The sequence below is a fragment of the Rana temporaria genome, chromosome 4 (genome assembly GCF_905171775.1).
Source record: "Rana temporaria chromosome 4, aRanTem1.1, whole genome shotgun sequence".
Classification (NCBI taxonomy): Eukaryota; Metazoa; Chordata; class Amphibia; order Anura; family Ranidae; genus Rana; species Rana temporaria.
In genome coordinates, this window is record NC_053492.1 from 85360020 (window position 1) to 85385454 (window position 25435).

A 25435-nucleotide genomic window follows, 5' to 3' on the forward strand; every position below is an offset into this window, starting at 1 on the left:
AACTCGGTCGTGTGTACGAGGCTTGAGAGAAACTTGAATTCTCTCCTCAGGGCCTGCAGCAGAATCACCACTTTCTGTCCCATGTGTTCTTGCTCCCGAGCTACCATTGCCAAGTGAGAATATTCTACTCACAAAAGATATGCGAACTGAGGAGGATGTGTCCAGTATAAAGGACTTGCAATAACCCAGGCTCTAACAGAGTTCCTATGGCTGTTTATTTGAAGTATCAGGCAACCGGTGAGATGGCAAATTATCACTTTGTCATCAGCAGAAAATATTGGCTAGAAGTGTGAAGTGTGGACTCATAAGTACTACATCAGTGGCGAGAGGGAAACTTCTGGTAGCCAATTGGAAGAAAAGAACAGCAATTTTAAAGTCTGTAGCATTGGATAAGGATGCAATGTAGAGTTCACTACAGATCCCTCAAGACAAATATAACTAGGAACCAATGTAGGCAAAGCTAAAGGGAAACCTTGTCTTACCATTTTCACGACGCTGGGCCTGTTTAGTGTCCAGGCTTTGCCCGCTCCGGCCGGTAATTGAGGCCGCGGCTTTGCGGCCTTCTGCAGGCCTAAGCTTCCTTCTGTGAAGGCTGCAAAGCCGTGGCCTCAATTACCGGCGGGCCCATCGCAATCGTGCGGCGGCGGAGGTGGGGGTGCACAGAGACACAGGATCCTGTGTCTCCGTGCGCCCCCGGTCGCGGCCGTCCTTAGCTTCCCCGGGCAATTGCAAAAGGGCGCCCGGATTTTTTCGAGCCCTGATGTAGCTACATAAACTGTAAAAATGGTGTGAGTAATACCAAACGGTAGCAAAAGCAGTCATAAAAACATGTAGCTAAGTATGACACTGGTATAAAAACGTATACAACGATACCACTGCTGAATCCAGGTGAGGAGGGGTTAACAGCAGTCCGTCAGCATGTAGATGTCCCGTATAGGGAACTATCACAACTCCCAGTAGAATCCCAAGTTGAAAGAGGGAAGTGTAAAGCCCTGTACACACAATCGGATATCTGATGGAATCTAATCCGATGGATTTTTTCATCGGATATCCGATGAAGCTGACTTTCATCAGTCTTGCCTATACGCCATCGGTTAAAAATCCGATCGTGTCCAACGCGGTGACGTAAAACACTACGACTTGCTGAGAAAAATGAAGTTCAATACTTCCGAGCATGCGTGGACTTGATTCTGAGCATGCATGGATTTTTGACCGATGGATTTCCCCACAGACGATAGTTTTTTTCTATTGTTTTTTTTTATCTATAAGTAAAATTTAAAACAGGTTCTATTTTATTTCACCGATGGATAAAATACCGATGGGGCCCACACACGATCAGTTCGTCCGATGAAAACGGTCCATCGGTCCGTTTTCATCAGACGAACCAATCGTGTGTACACTGCTTAACAGCCCTTGCGCGTGGCAGACAGTAAGGTCCCGCCGGCATGCAGATATGAACTTCCGATGAAAAAACTCAGATGGGGCTACACACGATCGGAAAATCTGATGGAAAAAGTCCATCGGAAATTCCGATCGTGTGTACAGGGCATTAGTGTTGTTTTAACACACACGCACTTTTTTTTAAACTATAGCAGCCCAAAATATTCTGGAAAGGTTTTGTAGTGTGTCTATGGGAATTTGTGGCCATTCTGTAAAAAGAGAACTCAAGTGAATTCAAGTTCCGATGTTGAACACCAGACTTGCAAACGGTGTTCCAATTCATTACATACATGTTCAGTAGAGTTGAGGTCAGGTCTCTGTGTGGGCCACATGAGTTCCTCACCAAAATCAACAACTTGTGTCTTTATGGACCTGACTTTGTGTGAAGGGGCACAGTAATGCTGAAAATAAAAAAAGGGCCCAAACTTGCCACAAACTTGGAAGCACACAATTGTTTAAAATGTCTTTATATGACGTAACATTAAGCTCCGGTTCACACTGGGGCGACTCATCAGGCGACTCAGCCGCCTGACAAGTCGCGCTCCGCTCTCTTCAATGGAACTGTTCTAATAGGAGCGACTCAAGTCGCTCTGACTTCGAAAAAGGTTCTTGTACGACTTTGGGGGCGACTTGGGGCGACTTGCATTGACTTCAATACAGAAGTCATATTGCAAGTCGCCTCTAAAGTCTTCTTCAGATCGCCTTGACGAGTCGCCCCCAAAGTCGTGCTGCCTGTGTGTGAACTGGCTCTAACAGTACCCTTCAATGGAACAACCCAAACTCAATCATTTGAGTCCACAAAGGTTTAGCCATGTACAGTATTGTGATAAGTTATTTGTTTTCCTTAACCACTTAAAGGAGTTGTAAAGGAAAACATTTGTTTGCCTAAAATTAATGTCTGCAAGGTAGACAGACAGAATAGTGTAATGATTCTGTTAAAAAAACTAGTAAATACCTATTAAATTCCTTCATCTATATCACCTCCGGCATTCTAGTTTCTGTTCTCTCATTCACTTCCTGGTTTGCATCGCTCGTTCATGTAGAACTACATTTCCCAGTATGAATTGCGGCACGCCCAGTAATTCACACCTCCTTGAAGTCTCTAACACGTAGAGAGAGTCCTGCCACACAGATGTAGTTCCCAGGAGGGGGTGAGCACGTCACTGACCACCGCAGTAAAGCCTCCCTTCACGGTGGTCAGCAAAATCAGACAAGCAGGAAGTGAACAGAACAGAGAAAAAATAGAGCAACTTCTGAGCAAAAACGAACAATGAGGAAGTGAAAAGAGAAATGTCTGCAGGTAAAGGATGCTTATTATGAAAAAAAATAATTTCCTTTACAACTCCTTTAACCCCCGGACCATATTGCTGGTCAAAGACCAGAGCACTTTTTGTGAAATCTGCACTGCGTCGATTTAACTGACAATTGCGCGGTCATGCGAAGTGGCTTCCAAACAAAATTGGCGTCCTTTTTTCCCCACAAATAAAGCTTTCTTTTGGTGGTATTTGATCACCTCTACGGTTTTTAGTTTTTGCGCTATAAACAAAAATAGAGCGACAATTTTGAAAAAAAAAAATATTTTTTACTTTTTACCATAATAAATATCCCCCAAAAATATATATAAAAACATTTTTTTTCCCTCAGTTTAGGCCGATACGTATTCTTCTACATATTTTTCGTTAAAAAAAATCGCAATAAACGTTTATTGATTGGTTTGCGCAAAAGTTATAGCGTTTACAAAATAGGGGTAGTTTTATGGCATTTTTATTAAAAAAATTTTTTTTACTAGTAATGGCGGCAATCAGCGATTTCTTTTCGGTACTGCGACATTATGGCGGACACTTCGGACACTTTTGACACATTTTTGGGACCATTTTTATTTTTATAGCGATCAGTGCTATAAAAATGCATTGGATTACTATAAAAATGCCACTGGCAGGGAAGGGGTTAACACTAGGGGGCGGTGAAGGGGCTAGGTATGTTACCTGGGTGTGTTCTAACTGAAGGGGGGGTGGCCTCACTAGGGGAAATGACTGATCGCTGTTCATACATTGTATTTGTGATACATTTGCCTATATGTCTCAGTTTACTGCTCCCTGCTAGCCAGGTTATTGATGTGCTAATGTCCCCTCACTATTTCTAAAGGTTAATTGATCTATTGTGTTGTGTGAAGGAGAGCTGGGTTTAAGTGGCTTGGGTTAATTATTCTGATTGCTTCATTGTGGTAATTATCTCTCTATATGCGGGGTCGAGCGGTCTGGTTGATGTATTCAGTACAGCTAGTGCTCAGCGTCATTGATGTCATTGTCTAAAGAAAATGTGTTTTCAGCATCGGCCCCGTCGTGTCTGCCTATAATCTGTATGGAAGCCCCAGTGTGAGGGGGGCGGAGATTTGTCATTGTAACAGTTTTGGAAATGACATATAAGCTGTGTGTTATAACATTAAAGGCTGTGTTGTTCAAGCAGTAAGCTGGTCTCATGTGTGGCTTTCTGGGCGATTCCAGGGATATCCCTCCTCGTGGAATATTGGGGTGATTTTCGTTATGGGAAGAAGGGAACGTTGACGGGGATATCATACCGATACCGTCACAAATTGGTTGGCAGCGGTGGGATTTTTCCCTTCTATTCCCCTTCACACCCGGATTCCAAGCAGACACTGGAAGAACTACTGGAAGTTCGTGGAAGGATTGCTAGCAACAAAACCAAGCGGGTCATCATAGCAGAATCAATGGAGCTAGACCAGGAGGACGGGATTGCAGCAACGCCAGCAGTACAAGAGATGGAGACACCAGTGATTCAGGAGGAGGAATCGCCAGCCAACAAGCTAATGAGAGAGAAGCTAGCGTGGTTCGGCCCGAACCCAACGCCAGATGTGGTACTGAAAGTGATGGACATGTTAGTAAACGCAGAGCTACAGAAGGATAAACAAATAAGGGACGCAGAGCTACAGTTAAAACTGGCAGCAGTCCAACAAGCAGCCGCACCTTCTACGAACAGTGAGTACAGCACAGCAGACGCAAGGAAGATTCCGTTTAGCGCTTTTAAAGCTTTTGATGAAAAGGACTGTGAGATTGATAACTTCCTGGCGGATTTTGAGCGACAATGTAACCTGCACCGAATAGCTAGAGGAGACTGGGTTGCAATATTGTCAGGCAAACTGTCAGGCAAAGCTTCTGATGCTTTCCGGACCGTGCCAGATCAGGATATTCATAGCTACGCCCGGGTTAAAGAAGTGCTCCTGGCTCGTTATGCAGTAACCCCAGAGTCCCACCGACAGAAGTTCAGGGACTCACGCAAAACCACGAAAGACTCTTATGCGGAATGGGCATGCCAATTGTCCCGGTCGGCCTCTAACTGGGCTAACAGCAGCCAGGCCACCACCGCAGAGGACATTTTGCAACTAATGCTCCTGGAGCAATTTTACAATCACATCCAGACAGACGTCAAGGATTGGGTGAGAGATCGCAGGCCCATGACTCTACCAGAGGCCGCAAAGTTGGCGGATGAATATGCAGATACTCGCAAGACGAACCAGGTCACACCACAGGAACAACCTCCACCACAAACGGTGCCCTCACACCCACCAACCGCTAGATACCAACCTCCTAACAGACCGGTGACATCTAGCCCTCGCTATCATCGCCAGGAGGGCAACGAACAACGCTGCTTCCGGTGCAAACAGCTGGGTCACTTCAAGCAGAATTGCCCCATGAATGACAACACCAGGTCAAATTGGTCTCAACCTGGGTACCGCCCACCAGCAGCAGCCCATTGTGTAGACTCGGCTTGGGATCCAAAGGAGCTGGGTCAGGAAGAACCATTGGGCACCCCTTACGAAGCCCTCATGGTACAATCTGTTATTACGGACAACAGGGAACACCATTGTCAGCTGGTCATGGGCGACAGCCCTGAGCCGGAGGGGCCCTGGAGGGAGCTGGGCAGAAAGAGGCACCGCCGGCCACCCTTCAAGAAGAAGAGGTCCTGGAAGCCGTATAATAAGCTGACCTGGGAGGAGAAGAAGCGACTGGAGGAGAGGGAGTCGCAGCGGGCGTCCCAGATGCGTGCCGAGATGTTCGCCAAGGGCCCACCGGTGGCCCCTTACACCACCACCCAGTTCCTGATGATGAAGGACCACGTGGAGAGCCTGCAGGACATGAGCAAGCAGGAGCTGATCCGTGAGTACATAGAGCTGGAGGAGTGCATAAGCCGCATGGAGGAGGAGAACAACCACCTGAGGTCACAGCAGCATGAACTGGAGATGGAGCTGGAGAAGCTCCAAGAGGAGAACCGGCGGCTGCGGAGGGAGCAGGGGGTGGCTGACCTTATGGGGCTCTGATTCCCCTCCCCCCCCCCCCCCCCCGGACTCTGAGCACCAGTGCTACAGCATTTCAACAAATATAACTTTTTCTTTTTATGAATCTCCTGGGATTGTCACTTCAGAGCCATAACCTGCCCCCTCCCATAGCGGGACACCTAGACGGCGGCGCACAGACCCATTCGCTGTCTTCACACTGACTTCTGGTGACTTTGCAGATCGCACAAAGACTTGGGGACTGACCGGCGTGTGATCTGACGACCCGGTGACATACCTGAGTCTGAAGCAGTTGCCAAGGGAGGTCAGTCATGCCAAACGGAGTTAACCTCTGACTAATAGCTCTGAACCCGTCAACCCTACTGGACCAGGGAAGGTCCAACCGGGTTTGCCGGAGCAGGGAGCAAAAGGGTGCTTCCGGTGCAAACAGCTGGGTCACTTCAAGCAGAATTGCCCCATGAATGACAACACCAGGTCAAATTGGTCTCAACCTGGGTACCGCCCACCAGCAGCAGCCCATTGTGTAGACTCGGCTTGGGATCCAAAGGAGCTGGGTCAGGAAGAACCATTGGGCACCCCTTACGAAGCCCTCATGGTACAATCTGTTATTACGGACAACAGGGAACACCATTGTCAGCTGGTCATGGGCGACAGCCCTGAGCCGGAGGGGCCCTGGAGGGAGCTGGGCAGAAAGAGGCACCGCCGGCCACCCTTCAAGAAGAAGAGGTCCTGGAAGCCGTATAATAAGCTGACCTGGGAGGAGAAGAAGCGACTGGAGGAGAGGGAGTCGCAGCGGGCGTCCCAGATGCGTGCCGAGATGTTCGCCAAGGGCCCACCGGTGGCCCCTTACACCACCACCCAGTTCCTGATGATGAAGGACCACGTGGAGAGCCTGCAGGACATGAGCAAGCAGGAGCTGATCCGTGAGTACATAGAGCTGGAGGAGTGCATAAGCCGCATGGAGGAGGAGAACAACCACCTGAGGTCACAGCAGCATGAACTGGAGATGGAGCTGGAGAAGCTCCAAGAGGAGAACCGGCGGCTGCGGAGGGAGCAGGGGGTGGCTGACCTTATGGGGCTCTGATTCCCCGCCCCCCCCCCCCCCCCGGACTCTGAGCACCAGTGCTACAGCATTTCAACAAATATAACTTTTTCTTTTTATGAATCTCCTGGGATTGTCACTTCAGAGCCATAACCTGCCCCCTCCCATAGCGGGACACCTAGACGGCGGCGCACAGACCCATTCGCTGTCTTCACACTGACTTCTGGTGACTTTGCAGATCGCACAAAGACTTGGGGACTGACCGGCGTGTGATCTGACGACCCGGTGACATACCTGAGTCTGAAGCAGTTGCCAAGGGAGGTCAGTCATGCCAAACGGAGTTAACCTCTGACTAATAGCTCTGAACCCGTCAACCCTACTGGACCAGGGAAGGTCCAACCGGGTTTGCCGGAGCAGGGAGCAAAAGGGGGGCCATTGTGATACATTTGCCTATATGTCTCAGTTTACTGCTCCCTGCTAGCCAGGTTATTGATGTGCTAATGTCCCCTCACTATTTCTAAAGGTTAATTGATCTATTGTGTTGTGTGAAGGAGAGCTGGGTTTAAGTGGCTTGGGTTAATTATTCTGATTGCTTCATTGTGGTAATTATCTCTCTATATGCGGGGTCGAGCGGTCTGGTTGATGTATTCAGTACAGCTAGTGCTCAGCGTCATTGATGTCATTGTCTAAAGAAAATGTGTTTTCAGCATCGGCCCCGTCGTGTCTGCCTATAATCTGTATGGAAGCCCCAGTGTGAGGGGGGCGGAGATTTGTCATTGTAACAGTTTTGGAAATGACATATAAGCTGTGTGTTATAACATTAAAGGCTGTGTTGTTCAAGCAGTAAGCTGGTCTCATGTGTGGCTTTCTGGGCGATTCCAGGGATATCCCTCCTCGTGGAATATTGGGGTGATTTTCGTTATGGGAAGAAGGGAACGTTGACGGGGATATCATACCGATACCGTCACAGTATTGTACAGGCATTTCTACCCCTGACATGACCGGCAGCTGTGTGTTTACACACACACCTCCCGGTCCCCGCTCTGTAACGAGCTATCGCGGGTGCCCGGCGGCGATCGCACCCGCCGGGCACACGCACGGAAGTCACGGACGAGCGGGGTGCGCGCACGCGCCCCTGGTGGCCGCAGAGAGACCCAACGTTATTGTACGGGCTCTCGCGCAGGGGAGCTGACCTGCCGCCGTAGAACGGCGGCGGCAGGTCGGGAAGTATTTAATAGGAAGAATGGTGTTGATCAGAACCAATATAAAAAATAGATGTAAAGACAGATAAACAAAATTTATGGTCATGGAGGCTGTAAACAGGTAGAACGTGATAAGAGAATGTCTGTCCTGGAAGGAAAAGTGCCCTTTTGTTGCCCAATAGCCCAGCAACCAATCTCACTGTAACTAAAGGGGCACGGTGCAAACAGGCTTTAATTGGAAGTGAGTTGAAGTGGAACAGGACACAAAGTCTCAAAAACCCGTCTACTGTCCAAGAGAGACATGGAAAAACACTCAGAGACTGCCCACAGTAAATAAATAATGACAGTAGATTGAACATCAGTCTGAGCACCTCTAGTCTTCTCTCTTATACTGGCTGGGAACAGTGCTGACAGGCCTGTTTGATAACACCAGTCCTGGTCCCGGCTTCTGAATTCTGTATAAAGGACTGCAAGTTCCAGCATGCAGTTAGCTAGGCTTTATATAGACAGTTTAAATTGTTTTAGATGGCTGATTATGTATATGTGAACAAAGGTGAGTTAAAAACACAGTAAACGGAGGAAAGATTGCTGGAATTTTGATTCAATAGGTACATTAGAGTTAGGTTTACCACCTCTCCGGGATCCACCCAGACAATTCGGGATTTGAATCAATTGTACGGGTTTTAAATAATTTGTCCAGGTTTTGAATCATTTGTCCAGGTTTTGAATCATTTGTCCAGGTTTTGAATCATTTGTCCAGGTTTTGAATCATTTGTATGGGTTTTGAATCATTTGTATGGGTTTTGAATCATTTGTATGGGTTTTGAATCATTTGTCCGGGTTCCAGTCCACCTGACACTCTGACACATTATTCAAACCGGACTGTGGTTCCCTATGCTCCAGGGGGCTCATGCATCCTCCCTGTGACACCTTGACAAGAGGGGCAGTGGGGGTGGCATTTACTAGAACCAATTGGCTGTATTTTCCTCCTACAGCAGCTGAAAGCTTCTCGTCTTCTCCCTCTCTCTCATCACAGAGCACTTCCCATTCATCAACTGTCCAGTGCATCTGAGGCTGCAGAGGAACCTCAGTCCCTTTCCCTGTCTCAAAAGTGAGATATCAGGGGTCTGTTTAGACCCCTGATATTTCACAAAGCCCTTCAACAGGGCTGTTAAAAAAATAAAAAAAAATAAAAAACTACTGACACTGTCCACTGCCCTACTGACATCAACCTCTGCTCTACTGACACCATCCTCTGCCCTACTGACACCGTCCAGTGCTCCACTAACACCATCCACTGCTCTACTGACACTGTCCTCTGCTTCACTGACACTGTCCACTGCCCTACTGACACCATCCACTGCTTTACTGACTGATACCATCCTTTGCCCTACTGACATCGTCCACTGCTCCACTGACACCATCCACTGCTCCACTGACACCATCCACTGCTGTATTGACACTGTCCTCTGCTTCACTGACACTGTCCACTGCCCTACTGACATCATCCACTACCACATCCACTGCCCTACTGACACCATCCACTACCACATCCACTGCTCTACTGACACCATCCACTACCACATCCACTGCTCTACTGACACCATCCACTACAACATCCACTGCCCTACTGACACCATCCACTACAACATCCACTGCCCTACTGACACCATCCACTACAACATCCACTGCCCTACTGACACCATCCACTACAACATCCACTGCCCTACTGACACCATCCACTACCACATCCACTGCTCTACTGACACCATCCACTACCACATCCACTGCTCTACTGACACCATCCACTACAACATCCACTGCCCTACTGACACCATCCACTACAACATCCACTGCTCTACTGACACCATCCACTACCACATCCACTGCTCTACTGACACCATCCACTACAACATCCACTACTCTACTGACACCATCCACTACAACATCCACTACTCTACTGACACTGTCCACTGCTCTACTGATGATACTTTCCACTTTTAAAGTTGGCTGTTTATATGTTTACAGTACAGTACAGTACAGTACAGTTTTTTTTATTGATCTAAGCATATTTTAAGGGTACAAGAATGCTTTTGTTTTATTGAACCATGCCCCTTTAAGCCCCACCCAATGTTAACGCAATTTGGCCATACTCACTGTTCACAGCAGGACGCAACTCATGCCACAATACTATTCTACTTGTGGCACCCAAAGGTGTCCCAGGTCTTTTACAGTCCTATAGTGTATACTACATAAATTGCCATGCACCACTAAAGTGTTTGGGTTTGGCTAGAAGAAATGGCATATATTCTTTGGAGGAGGTAAAGATTCCATGGAGGAGGTAAAGATTCCATGGAGGAGGTATATATTCTATGGAGGAGGTAAAGATTCCATGGAGGAGGTATATATTCCATGGAGGAGGTAAAGATTCCACGGAGGAGGTATATATTCTATGGAGGAGGTAAAGATTCCACGGAGGAGGTATATATTCTATGGAGGAGGTAAAGATTCCATGGAGGAGGTATATATTCCATGGAGGAGGTAAAGATTCCATGGAGGAAGTATATATTCTATGGATGAGTTATATATTCTATGAAGGAGGTATATAATCTTTGGTTGGAGGTAAAGTGTATAATCTATGGAGGAAGTATATATTCTATGGAGGAGTTTTATATTCTGTGGAGGCATATGTTCTAAGGAGGAGGTAATCTTTCTATGGATGAGTTTTATACTCCTTGGAGGAGGTATAAATTCTATGAAGGTATATATTCTATGTATAAGGTATTCACTAATTTCTTAGCCCATTCTAGAATCAAATCTTCTGATTTAATCCGTGAAGGGGACTCCCATAGCCCCCCTGAAACACACTGGCTTATCCTGTGGACATCTACCAGTGGAGTGGCAGAGACATAGACAGCAATGAAAACTTATATAAAGGACCAAATATACAAAGCTTTAGTAATATACACAGCATTTTTATTAAATATATTTGTATATTGGTAAGCCTTTATGTCCTTATATAATTAGATAAATAAATAAATAGGTCCCTATATAATTAGAGATGCGCACAACAAAAAACAATTGTTTAGTTTTGGATTAGTCAAGTTACTCATTTTGTTTTGTCATATTAGAATGATTCATTTTTGGAATTTATTTTGTATATTTATTATTTTTAAATCCATTAGAAATTCAAATATATATTCCTTTTTTTCAGATCTATTCAAATTTCGAAATTCTAATTTTGGAAGACGGCTATATTCATTATATTTTATTGTATTGTATTCTTTTCTATTCTACCCTTTTCTATTCTATTTTACTCCCAATATTTCTATTCTATTTCATTTTATTCTATTCTTTTATTTTCTATTCTATCTTTCATTCTTTTCTAATCGATTCAGTTTTATTCTATTCTTTTATTTTCTATTATATTCTATTTCTTCTATTCTATTCTTTTCTATTACAATATATTCTTTTACTTTCTATTATTTTCCATTCTCTTCAGTTTTATTCTATTCTTTTATTTGATATTCTATTTTATTTATTTTTCTATTATATTCTATTCCTTTATTTTATATTCTATTCTATTGTTTTCTGTTCTATTCATTTTCTATTTTATTGCATTCAAATTTTTTTACCCCATACTATTCTATTCCATTATTTTCTATTTTATAAAGAACCCTAAGTAAAAAATCATCATCTTATTTCATCTTTATACCTCACTATTTATACTATGTATTTATTGCAATATATTTCCATTTCAAATTCATTCTCAAATTCAAAATAATTTTTAAATTCAAAATCATACTTGAATTCAAATTTGAAATCATTTTCAAATTGGAAAAATTAGTTTCATTATAATTTAGTTTGGATTCGTTGAAATTCATTACTGTTGTGATTCAGAAATTTGGATACATCCACATCTCAGAATAAAGAATTTTTAAATTTCGACGCGGGAACAACGGCCATACTTTATACAGCACATACGTGTGCTGTGTAATGTTAGGGCACCCAAAACGACGACTACATTTGCGACAGGAAACTAGACTAGCAGCGACGTAGCGAACGCGAAAAAACGTTGTGGATCGCCGTAACTCCTAATTTGCATACCCAAAGCTGGTTTACGACGCAACCTCCTCCCAGTGGCGGCCACGGTACTGCATCCTAAGATCTGACAGTGCAAAACAATTACACCTGTCGGATCTTAGGGCTATCTATGCGTAACTGATTCTATGAATCAGTCGCATAGATACTCTGAGAGATACGACGGAGTATCTGAGATACTCCGTCGTAATTCCGCTGTGAATCTGGCCCTTAGGTATTAGCTATGCATGGCTGTGGGTGAACAGTATTTATTGCCTCCCTAATTTCAGCAACAAGATGTTATCAGTGGTACTAGCCATTCCACATTTTAGCCCAGACTAGAAAAATGGCAATATGTACATTTTGTTGTATGGCTTCAGTTTAAAAAAAAAAAAAAAAAAAATAACAAACATGTTATACTTACCTCCACTGTGCAGTTCGTTTTGCACAGAGTGGCCCCGATCCTGGTCTTCTGAGGTCCCTCTGCGGCTGTCTCTGCGCCTCCCCGCAAGCGCTAACCCCCTTCATGGCAAGCTCTCTCCCAAGGGGGTTAGCTGGCGGGCGCGCTCCCGTGATACAGCCGGCGGCTATAGCCGCCGACTTTATCACTCGCCCCGCCCCCTGGCGCGTACTGCTATCAATCTCCAATGACGAGCCACCTCAAGCAGGGGGAAACCATTGCGGGAACGAGCCCACAGAGTTTCGTGGCTTAGGTAAGTAAATAGGGGGGGGGCTGGGGGGGCCCAAGAGTAGAAGGTGTTTTTTCACCTTAATGCATAGGATGCAATAAGGTGAAAAAACAGAAAGGTTTACAAACTCTTTAAGTATTTACTAAATGAAGGCTATGATTAGACGGCGTTTCAGTTTAGACATAAGAAGACATACAGCTGACAGGAAGTGGGCAGTAAATAGTGGAATACAGGCAGCTGTGCCTAAATGTGCGCAAGAGTACCTGATATTGAACGAACCTATAGACGTTCTACAAGATACTCACAAGGGAGAAGATCACTACCTTGGGGGTAACAGTGATATTAGGGGCTTACTCTTAGAAATATTCCACAACTCTGTGTCATTGGTGTTAGCATGGAGTGAGCCAGTGACTGAGCTGCCTCACAAGGTCACCTCATTTTACCTTCTTCCAATGAAGGATGTGCCTATTCTTTTCCTGATTAAATATTGAAAGGTCTACTTTGATTGCACACATTTCACACAGCTCGGGGAGTTCAATTCTTGTGCTCTACTCTGTTTACAAACAGCCTGACACACTATCCACATGTGATCACAAGCGATGGGTGGACAGTTCACCGTGAAATTGGACTTGCTGTGCTGTCCCCCGGTACACATATTGTACACATTCAGGCAGTTTTCTGTATAAAAGCCTATTGCAGCGGCACACAGAAAGCCAAGGAGCACATAGTACAGGAAAATGTTCTGTTACCTTAGTTCTTTCACTTTACATCTGAGATGGGCACTGACTGGCAACATGGGCACTGGCTGGAATGATGCCCAGCAATGCCATCAGTGCCACCCCTCAGTGTCCATCAGTGCCACCCAGTGTCCATCAGTGCCACCTCTTAGTGCCCATCTATGTCCAGTGCCCACCTAACGTATCCCAGTGCGCATGCTCCTTATCACGTCGCAAATAGTCAATGCTTTCGACGTGAATGTAAATTACGTCCAGCCCTATTCGCGAACGACTTACGCAAACGACGTAAAATTTTCAAAACTCGACGCGGGAACGACGGCCATACTTAACATAGGATACGCCTCATATAGCAGGGGTAACTATACGCCGAAAAAAGCCTAACGTAAACGATGTAAAAAAATGCGCCGGCCGGACGTACGTTTCTAAATCAGCGTATCTAGCTCATTTGCATATTCCTTGCTTAAATCTATGGAAGCGCCACCTAGCGGCCAGCGTAAATATGCAGCCTAAGATACGACGGTGTAAAACACTTACGCCGGTCGGATCTTAGGGAAATCTATGCGTAACTGATTCTATAAATCAGGCGCATAGATACGACTGCGTATCTGGAGATACGCCGTTGTATCTTCTCTCCGAATCTACCCCAATGTGTGTGTGTGTGTATATATATATATATATATATATATATATATATATAGAAGTATTATTATTACTATTTTTGTTTGCATGTTTTATTGGCACAAACATTTTTTCACATATGGATTTATAGATTGTTCTTTTATTGGTTATAATCAGCACTGTTCTTGTGATTTTTTATTTTTTTATTATTGTGGCAGCAAAGACAACCCAAAGTCAGTTTTTAACATTAGATCTGCAACATAAACAGCCGACTGAGGTCCAAAACACAATTTAGGTCCAAAAAAGGAACGGTATTGAATCATGAGCCACACCGCTAGCATTCTCTATAGCAGCCGGTAAGTTCTGTCCTTTTACTCAGTTGTGATTAGTGTACACATATGTAAACAAGCCCGTGACAGATCCTAGTCACTTGTGTTTAGTTCTAGATCGAAGAATCGGGTGAGGGTTTGGTTCAATCAGGATCTGTGTGTATGTGTAAACCACAGGCCCTCTGACCTTGTGTACAGTAAACAAGCTATGCTTTACCCTTCAGCAAAGACATCCAGTTTCCCCAGATCATCAGACAGTCCAATCAATGCGTCCAGAGTCCCCACCTGTTCAGGAGACAAAGTAAATAGATAGGATGAGACATCTTTAATCTATATTCGTTATTTATATTCAAAAGTGAAAAAAATAAAAGGGTAGATTTACCAAAGGCAAACGGGCTATGCAAGTGCAATAGCTCCAGAGCTTAGTAAATGAGGTGAAGCTTTTCTTTGCAAAGAATACCCAATCACATGCAAGGTACCGTATTTATTGGGGTATAGCGCGCTCCCGCGTATAGCGCGCACCTCTAAAGTTGGCCAGAAATGCCTGTGGAAAAAAGGATTTTGTACTTACAGTTTTGGTGTCTTGCGCGGTGTCCATCGGCGGCCTCGTCGGGTCCGGCGTCCGTCTGCGGCTTCGGTGTCCTCTTCGTCGGGTCCGGCGTCCTTCTGCGGCATCCTCCTCGCTCGTTTCCCGCTTTCCCGCGCCGAGTTTGAATACTGCGCCAGCATATATATACCGCAGTACACTCGGGCAGGCTCGGCTACTGTCGCGCTCACATCCTGTACGTCCAGGACGTGAGCGCGGGAGGAGCCGAGACTGCCCGACTATACACGAGTGTACTGCGCTCGGTATATGCCGGCGCAGTATTCAAACTCGGCGCGGGAAAGCGGGTATTGGCGTATATCGCGCACCCACGATTTTGCCCTGATTTTCAGGGCAAAAAAGTGCACGGTATACGCCGATAAATACGGTATATAAAAAAAATAGCATTTTTGCTTGCACGTGATTGGATGATGGAAGTCAGCAGAGCTTCCCCTTATTCCCTAAGCTCTGGAGCAACTGCACTTGCAAATTGCACAGTCTATTTTCCTTTGGTAAATCACTCCACTGTCTGCATTTAATATGAATATGATATTATAATTGTCAAATATATAAGAATGATGTGATGTGATTTATATGTAATTGTCACTGAAACATGAAAACGTTCTGATATTGCCGGTGTGTTCAGCTACGTTGTATATAAAATGAATATGACAGCTTGCAAAAATGTGCAAATTTCCAAAGTTGCATAACAATAAACCACAACTTATTACAGAATAGGAAAAAGTCAGAACGTCTTTCAGGTTTTTATTGCTGACTGTGTCATCACTGGGGAGATTTCTCCTCACTTCGGGCCGGATTCAGAAAGCAGTTATCTGGAGATACGCTGTCGTAACTCTGAGTGCGGGCCGTCGCATCTCGGCGTCTGATTCATAGAATCAGATACGCCTCAATGTTGCCTAGATACAAACGGCGTAATTCTCCTACGCCGTCGTATCTTAGGGTGCAATATTAACGCTGACCGCTATGGGCGATTCCCTAGACTTCCGCGTAGAATATGCAAATTAGGTAGATACGCCGATTCAGAAACGTACGTCCACCCGGCGCATTTTTTTACGTCGTTTTCGAAAGGCCTTTTCCGGCGTAAATTTACCCCTCATAAAGCAGGGGTAAGTCATGTTAGGTATGGACGTCGGAAACGTATGAACAGCGTCGTATTTTACGCCGTTTGCGTAAGTCGTTCGCGAATAGGGCTGTACGTAAGTTACGTTCACGTCAAAAGCATTGACAGTTTGCGGCGTAATTTGGAGCATGCGCACTTGGAAACGTTCACGGACGGCGCATGCGCCGTTCGTAAGAAACGTAAATTACGCGGGGTTACAAGTAATTTAAATAAAACACGCCCACATCATCCACATTTGAATTAGGCGGGCTTACGCCGACACATTTACACTACGCCATGGTAACTTAGGGCGCAAGTTCTTTCTGAATACGGAACTTGCGCCCTAAGTTACGGCAGGGTAGTGTATCTGAGATACGCTACGCCCGCCGATCGATACGATAATGTATCTGAATCCGGGCCTTCCTCTCCAAGTCAGGAGGACAGGAAATAAGCAAATCTCCCCAAATAGCAAAAATAAAAAAGGCATTCAACCCTTCTCAAGAACCAGTGTTCATTTTGTTGACTAAAATACTTTTGTCAACTAAATTAATACTATTTTAGTTGACTAAAATAAGACTAAAACAATTCAGATGACTAAAATACGACTAAAAAACTAAAATGACATTTTAATCAAAAGACTATGGGGCAGATCCACAAAAGAATTACGACGGCGTATTTATTGATACGCCGGCGTAATTTTAAATTTCCCGCGCCGTATCTTTGTTTTGTATCTTCAAAACAAGATACGACGGCATCTCGGGTCGATCCGACAGGCGTACGTCTTAGTACGCCGTCGGATCTAAGACGCAATTTTTCGGCGGCCGCTAGGTCGCGTTTCCATCGAATTTCGCGTTGAGTATTCAAATTAGCTAGTTACGGCGATCCACGAACGTACGTCCGGCGGCGCATTTTTTTATGTTGTTTGCGTTCGGCTTTTTCCAGCGTATATTTAAAGCTACTGTTATGAGGCGTACTCAATGTTAAGTATGGCCGTCGTTCCCGCGTAGAAATTTGAAATTTTTACGTTGTTTGCGTAAGTCGTTCGCGAATAGGGATTTGCGTAGAATGACATCACCGTCGGAAGCATTGGCTTGTTCCGGGTTAATTTCGAGCATGCGCACTGGGATACCCCCACGGACGGATACCCCCGCATGCGCAGTTAAAAAAAAACGTTGTTTATGTCGGGTCACGACGTATTTACATAAAACACGCCCCCATCACAGAGATTTGAATGCCGCGCCATTACGCCACCAAAGATACACTACGCCGCCGTAACTTACGGCATGGATTCTTTGTGGATTTGAAAAAAAAAAAGTAAGTTATCTTATGACTAAAACTAAATTGAATTTATAGCACAATGGCTAAATCTGTGCCTGTAGTGGATGTTCAAACCTTAATACCATAAATAATAAACATGTTATTCGATTTTTACTCCAATATATAATGTTTGGCAGTTCAAAAGAAATAATGCATTAAAAATGTAACTAAACCCATAATGTCCTGTACACAGGATCGGTCTGTCTGATGAAAACAGACCGATGGACCGGTTTCATCGGACGAACCGATCGTGTGTGGGCCCCATCAGTTTTTTTCCCATTGGTGAAAAAAAAAAGAACCTGTTTTAAATTTTTCTTATGGTTAAAAAAAACATAGAAAAAAACGATCGTCTGTGGGGAAATCCATCGGTCAAAAATCCACGCATGCTCAGAATCAAGTTGACGCATGCTCGGAAGCATTGAACTTCGTTTTTCTCAGCACGTCGTTGTGTTTTACGTCACCGCGTTGGACACGATCGAATCTTTAACCCATGGTGTGTGGGCAAGACTGATGAAAGTCAGCTTCATTGGATATCTGATGAAAAAATCCATCGGTTCATTTTCATCAGACGAACCGATCGTGTGTACAGGGCATTAAAGTTTAGTCAACTAAAATGTACTGGAGATTTTAGTCGACCAAAATATGACTAAAACTAAAACAACTCAGATGACTAAAATACAATCAGGCCCCTTTCACACTAGCGCTACTTTAAAGTCGCGTAATTTTGCTGCGATTTTTGACGTGATTTCAGGGAATGACTGTGTAACTTGCATCAAAGTTGGACCGAAGTAGTGCAGGGACTACTTTGAAGTAGGTACAACTCAAAGTTGCGCTATTTTGCCGCGATTTTTGATGTGATTTCAGGGAATGACTGTGTAACTCGCATCAAAGTTGGACCGAAGTAGTGCAGGGACTACTTTGAAGTCGGCACGACTTGAAGTCATACTAATATGATTGGTTGTCATTGGAAATCATGGGGAACGACTTGTCATGCTACTTTGCAGTCCCAAATCGTGGGACAAGTCGTACAAGTGTCAAAGGGGCCTAAAACTAAAATGGCATTTTAGTCAAAAGACTAAAAATATGACTAAAACTAAAATGGTGATTTAGTCAAAAAACTATAACTAAAGCGAAATTGAAATTTCATGTCAACATTAACACCGTCAAAAGCCTACCAAAGAATATAACAAAGAGACAGAAAGGGGGAGAGAGGATATCTCCACAGCAAAGACCTAACAAAGGTTCTAACCCTCGCTTATTCTATTCCAAATGAATGCTACACTAGATTACCAATTTATACTTTTCACATAAAAAAACACAAAGAACATAAGAAATGTAAAGTATAAGTTCAGCCAAAACTTTTTTTTTTCCTTTTTAGTTTGAGTGGGGAAGAATTTGAACCCCTGGACAACGGTCACCGTAACAATGTAGGAAAATCTCCTACAACAATATAGACATAAATAAAACGTTGATAGGGTTCTAGCTATTCTTCACAAAAAAAAAATATATATATATATATATATATATATATATATATATATATATATAATACATTACTTTAAAGTGTTTATTATATATATATTATATATGTATGTATAAAATATAATATAATATAATATAATATATATATATATATATATATATATATATTATATTTTATATATACACATATATATATATATATATATATATATATATATATATATATAATAAACACTTTAAAGTCCAATTTAATGGTCACCATCACAATGTAGGAAAATATGCTACAACAATATAGACATAAATAAAACGTTGATAGGGTTCAAGTCATTCCCCATAAAAAAATATATATTATATATATATATATATATATATATATATATATATATATAAACATATATACACATATATATATATATATATATATATATATATATATAATATATAAAAAAATATATTATATATATATATATATATACATATATATACATATATATATATATATATATATATATATATATATATATATATATATATATATATATATATATATATATATATATATATATATAAAAACACTTTAAAGTCCAATTTAAAAATAAAACAAAAAAGATTTTTAGAATCCAAATCGAATTTTCGGTTTTTCAGGTCTTTGCTGGTAGCCTTATCCTGTCTGTAGCCTGATGTGAGGAGATAAAGGTCACTTCTTGTTTTCACTGCAAACTATTTAACAACAAATGCAGTTGTGTTGTGAACACCTTCCTCACTGTTGTGTAATGAACATTGTACACATTTACTGCAAAGACGCACTGTTTTCTGTAAACCTTTGTTTTTAACCTCTTCACTTCCAGAGCCCATCCCCTCCTAAAATAAACCTGCCTTGGTGGAAATACCAGCACTGAAATGACTGATCTTCTGAAAATTCTAGCTGCCTTGTCGTTATTCTGACCCCCTTCAATACCTTAACCATCTGGAAAGTCAGAGATAAGTCAGAAACCTTGATTTGAATACTTGAAGCAGGTAAGCAACTTAAAGCGTTTGTAAAGGAAAAAAAAATTTCCTTTAAAATAACAAACATGTTATACTTACCTCCACTGTGCAGTTCGTTTTGCACAGCGTGGCCCCGATCCACGTCTTCTGGGGTCCCTCAGCGGCTGTCTCTGGTCCTCCCCGCAATTACTCACCACAGTCATGCGAGAGCTTGCATGGTATTCAGTAATTGTGGGCGCGCTCCAGTGATACAGCGAGCGGCCATAGCCACTCACTGTATCACTTGGCGCGCTGCATCACTGGATGTGATTGACAGCAGCGCCAGTCAATGGCTGCGCTGCTCTCAATCCATCCGCTCTAGCCAATCAGCGGCCAGGTTGAGCGGCGAAGAGGATTTCGGGACTGCGCAGGACTTTCGACGTATCAGGTAAGTAAAACGGGGGCTGGGGGGGGGGCGGCAACACCAGATGTTTTTTCACCTTGATGCATATATTTTTTGTGCTGAAAGTGCCCCCCCTCGGCTTATACTCGAGTCACCTTTTTGCTCCTGATCTCCTGGAATTTTGGGGACCCGGTACCAGCCGGCCATAGGTCCTCTGGACCCCAAACTTGGCACACATGTAGCCCCACTCTTCCTCTAGTGTGCAAAGTTTGTTGTCTGGGGGACCTACGGCCGGGGAGCACCGATTTTTTAAAGCCGGTAACACCTTCCATACACTCCCATGTTTCTCCGGTGACTTTGGGGACCAGGTACTGGCCGGTCGTAGGTCCCCTAGATCCAGACCCAGATCTTGGCACACATGTAGCCTCATTTCTCCTCTACAAGTGTTCCATAGACTCCCATGTTAAACGTCAGTCTAGTCATGGACACAGTGAGGCATAGGCACAATGAGGCATGCACATGGACATTATGAGGCAAAGTGAGGCACAGTGAGGCACAGTGAGGCATGCAGATTGACACCCTAGGCTTATACTTGAGTCAATACGTTTTCCCAGTTTTTTTGTGGTACACTTAGGTGCCTCAACTTATATTCGGGTCGCCTTATACTCGAGTATATACGTAATCAACAAAATCTTCTGACTACAGGGACCCAAAAGGGTTCCACTTTTCCACCTCCTCTGTTACCAATAGATATATATATATATATATATAAATGTTTATTTCTCATTTCTCCTTCTCTTTAAGGATAACTCATACCTCATACCTTAATTAAAAATCTCTTTAAGGATAACTCATACCTCATACCTTAAGGAAAAGTCTGTAATTTTGTAACCCTGAGATGAAATCAGCAGGAGACTACATAGACTGTCATTAGGTTTTCACAGGTTTGTGATGATGACAATCCACCCAAAAGTAGTAATTTGTTTAGTAGAGTTCATTTGATGCCTAACTAAATGGACGCTACAGGACAGGACACCACGCTTACCGACACATTGGTCTTCACCCCACAGAAAAGGTTTTCCCCGTCTAAGATATTATGACTTGTGTACTTACCTTCAGATCGGGTATAAGAAATTTTGAATTGCTGGACAGGTTGGCTTTGGATGTCACGGTATTCATTCTCTCCAGGGCCGTCAGATTGGTTTTATCTCCAGGAACAGAAATTAACCAGAACTCCATCTTCCAGCTCTATATCAATCTCCAAATAGCTGGAAACAAAAATTGTATTGTGAAGCACCCACTAAATTTGCTTTTAGAAATAAAAAATAGTTAGGAACTAACCCGACATGTGTTACAAAAGGTCAAATAATGTATTTATCATAGGTGTGCCTGGGCACACCTAATCACCCTGTGTGGCACGGATTTCCCCTGTTTAGACCCTTGATATTTCACAAAAGCCCCTAATGGGGCTCCTAAAACAATTGTAAAACATTATTTAAAAAATAAAATTGTTGAAAATAAAATAATAAAAAATAAAAAATGACTGACATCATCCACTGCCCTACTTTCACCAATCTCTGCCCTAATGACACTGTCCACTGCTTTACTGACAACGCCATTATATATACACATGCACACACACATATATGCACTTTGGGGTGCACACCCTAATGCAGTAGGCTGTACACACCTATGGTATTTATTATTTTACAATTGTTACAGGTCAAATATGAATTAAAAAAATTAGTTAATTGAAAACAGATGTTTAATCCATTGACACTTGTGAGCTATATGACCCTCTGCTTGGATGATTCTTGAGGACTCCAGTGGTGAGATCTTCTTTATCTATAGGTGGTCATACACTATACAACCTGAGTGTACAATCTCCTTACCAAAATGATATAATCGGAGACACAACTAATCAATCCATTCCATCTGTATCAAATCACGGAATGGCTAATGTACAGCAGGGTTTCTAAACTAGGGTTCCTCCTATTTAGGGGTTCCTTGAGAAATAAGCAATTTCTGCCTCTCAGATAAGTTCCCACTGACACCATTGATCTTTTTAACTATCTGTGAGGCCTCGTACACACGACCAAGGAACTCGGCGGGCGAAACACATCGTTTTGCTCGTCGAGTTCCTTGTGAAGCCGTCGAGAAACTCGACAAGCCAATTTTCTCCATTCCCATCAAGGAAATAGAGAACATGCTCTCTTTTTGGCTCGTCGAGTTTCTCGACAGTTTCCTCGACGGAAATGTACACACGACTGATTTCCTCGGCAAAAAAATATCTCCCAGCAAGTTTCTTGCTGGTTTTTGGCGAGAAACTCGGTCGTGTGTACGAGGCCTCAGGGGGGAATTCTACCCAATGACCTCAAATGTAAAGAGCATTCTTCCCACTGACCATCACACTGATGTATCATGAGTTGTAGTAACTTTTCGCAGGGGTTGTCTGAGACCGGAAAGTTATTTTAGGGGTTCCTCTGTGGTGAAAAGTTTGAGAAAGGACGATGTAGAGGGAAACAATCCATTAAAATTATATTCAGGTGGATATATCCAGCCACATAACGCAATTGCTGGTAAATTCTATTGATCTGACAAATCAATCAATTTCTTCTGTTACCAGTTTGAAGTGGACCTAAAGTAAGAAACAAACGCAAGGTCCAGTGGTCCTTCTCATTGCTCCTATCCAAAATATACAAGTAGGGTCAATTAACTACTCACAGGGGGCTCCTTCCAGGTTTAAATGGCCACCACTTCTCTGAAATCTCCTTCTCTTTGCCATGGCGGGGCAAGGCAAGCTCTAGCATATGGCAGAGGCACTGATTGGCTAGTTCCAGAAAATAAGTTTGCTTGTATAATAGAAATTCTAGTCTATAGCTGCTTTAGAATAGTGTACATTATATTTATTCATGTATGCAGCTTTATGAAGTACACTGGCCATTAACATTATCCTTCCATAGAGCTGACAATCTAATGTATCTGCCATTGTCACACATTCTCACATTCTCTACAGCGGGCTTCTTCTCAACCTTTTGACTTAGGAGAACCCTTGAAATAACTTTCAGGTCTTGAGGAACACCTATTAACAATTGTTATATACACAGCACACATGAATAAGATGGTGAAAATTATAATGATGCATAGGAATATACAGTTTGACACAAATATTTCCATAAATAATAATCAAAAAAGAATGATAGCCAGAAATGCAAACAGTGAAAAATTGTACTGTGCCTTGACATTGGTGGCAAAGTTCCCCTTACTTTGGTGGTCAATGGAGACCGACAGCCTTAGATTGGTGGTCATTGCTAAGAATCTCCCTTACCTTGGTGGTCAGTGGCAGCTAAAAAGATAATTGGATTAGTAGTTATTTCCTTGAGAGACTAGACTAGAGAAGATGCTCCAGTGGTCTCATGTCACCGACTATGATGAAATACATTGGTGGCAGAACTATAAAGGCATTGCCAGGCTGGAGATTAGCCTGCCATCGCTCAAGGTACCCCTAGCTTCTTCTATAGCCGGGGTCTCTTGAGGGCTGGATGTGGCCCTTTGTTAACCTTTACATAGCCCTTGGTTCACTATTCCTTACGCTGAAATGATGGGCATTATTTCTTCCACTGACACCAACAAGGGGGCACTATTTCTTCCACTAATACCAATGATGGGGCACTGCTTCTCCTCCTACTCACCACCAACCCTGAGACCATGTTTATTCTCACTGATGCTGGCCCAGGACATTTCTACCCCCCCGCTGGTCACAATATGGCACCCCTAAAGTCAGAAGGACTTTAGGGGTGAAATGTTTGGAGATCCCTGTTCTAGAGCAACCCTTTTAACATGGAGGAACCCTTGAAATAACTTCCCGGTCTAAGGGAACCCTTGCTAATGATTACTATATCTACAGCTCATAAGTGTGATGGTCAGTCCTTATGTTTTTGGTTATTAGGAAGATTGCCCTATGCACAGATAACTAAAGAGATCAGTGGTGTCAGTGGTTACTGTCTGAAAGTCAAAAGTTGCTTATTGCTCACGGAACCCCTAGGAAGCTCAGGAGGAACCCTGAGGCCTCGTACACACGACCGAGTTTCTTGGCAAAAACCAGCAAGAAACTTGCTGTTTTTTTTTTTTTTTTGCCGAGGAAACCGGTCGTGTGTACATTTTTAGACGAGGAAACTGTCAAGGAACTCGACGAGCCAAAAAGAGAGCATGTTCTCTATTTCCTCGACGGGAATGGAGAAAATTGGCAGGTCGAGTTCCTCGACAGCCTAACAAGGAACTCGACGAGCAAAACGACGTGTTTCGCCCGTCATGTGTAGGAGGCCTGAGGTTCCATAGAATCCTGGTTTGGAAATACTGCCCTAGAGGAACCATAAGGTTCTGGGTGAGAATGGTCACACTAAAGTTTATTTGGTGAGAAGCCAGTTAAGCTGTAGAATATATTGGATTGTTGAAGAAATGGAGAACATACAAATTCAATGCAGATAGGGTGGGAATTAAGCAGGGAACCCCAGTGCTGCAAGACGAGGAGATGAAAACTGCTTTTGCTTTTACTCACTTTATAGTCATATATTAATATTATAATAACCTGCACAGTTAGCTGACAAGTTCATTTGCTGTCAGTGTACAATGTAGCTGTCACAGATCAGGTGTCTGGTACCTGTGATATTAGCAAGGTGTGGGATTACTGACATCTTCAGACTGCTGGGGTGTCAGAGAGCCGGGTTATGTAACACCTACTCCAGGGGAAACTTTTAATCTATTAATGTAGGTTTGCAGAACCTAAAGTTCAAAAGTTTCAGAAGAACTACAAATGTCAGCATGCCATCTCAGGAAGAGATCTGCAGGCTGACAGCCTATGAATACAGTCAGTGTTACAGCATTGCACCATCCTTATTATAACAATACCATGATCTCCGTTCGTTATAAAGTTAGCATTAAGATGATCAGTGCAACTGATGGAATGCTATACAGCTTATCCTACAAATTTACAAAAAAATAATTCTTACCTGAATGCACTGCCTGGTCACAGTGCCAGCCGTATGATCTGCCAGTCCCAGGGGCAGGGAAAGCAGTGCAGTCTGCTCTTCTCCTTCAAACAAGTGTGTGGCTTGT

At 43.3% G+C, this 25435-nt stretch overlaps 1 protein-coding gene across 1 annotated transcript in view; it reads right to left on the reverse strand.

Moving 5' to 3' along the window:
- ATP6V1C2 (ATPase H+ transporting V1 subunit C2) overlaps positions 1–25435 on the reverse strand; it is a 75598-nt gene extending 50163 nt beyond the window's left edge. Inside the window, exons 1-3 of the mRNA XM_040348594.1 lie at positions 25330–25435; positions 21434–21588; positions 14667–14734 (exon numbers count right to left, since the gene is read on the reverse strand). Of these exons, the coding sequence (XP_040204528.1) occupies positions 14667–14734; positions 21434–21559 (194 nt within the window). The 5' untranslated portion in view covers positions 21560–21588; positions 25330–25435. The remainder of the gene's footprint in view (positions 1–14666; positions 14735–21433; positions 21589–25329) is intronic.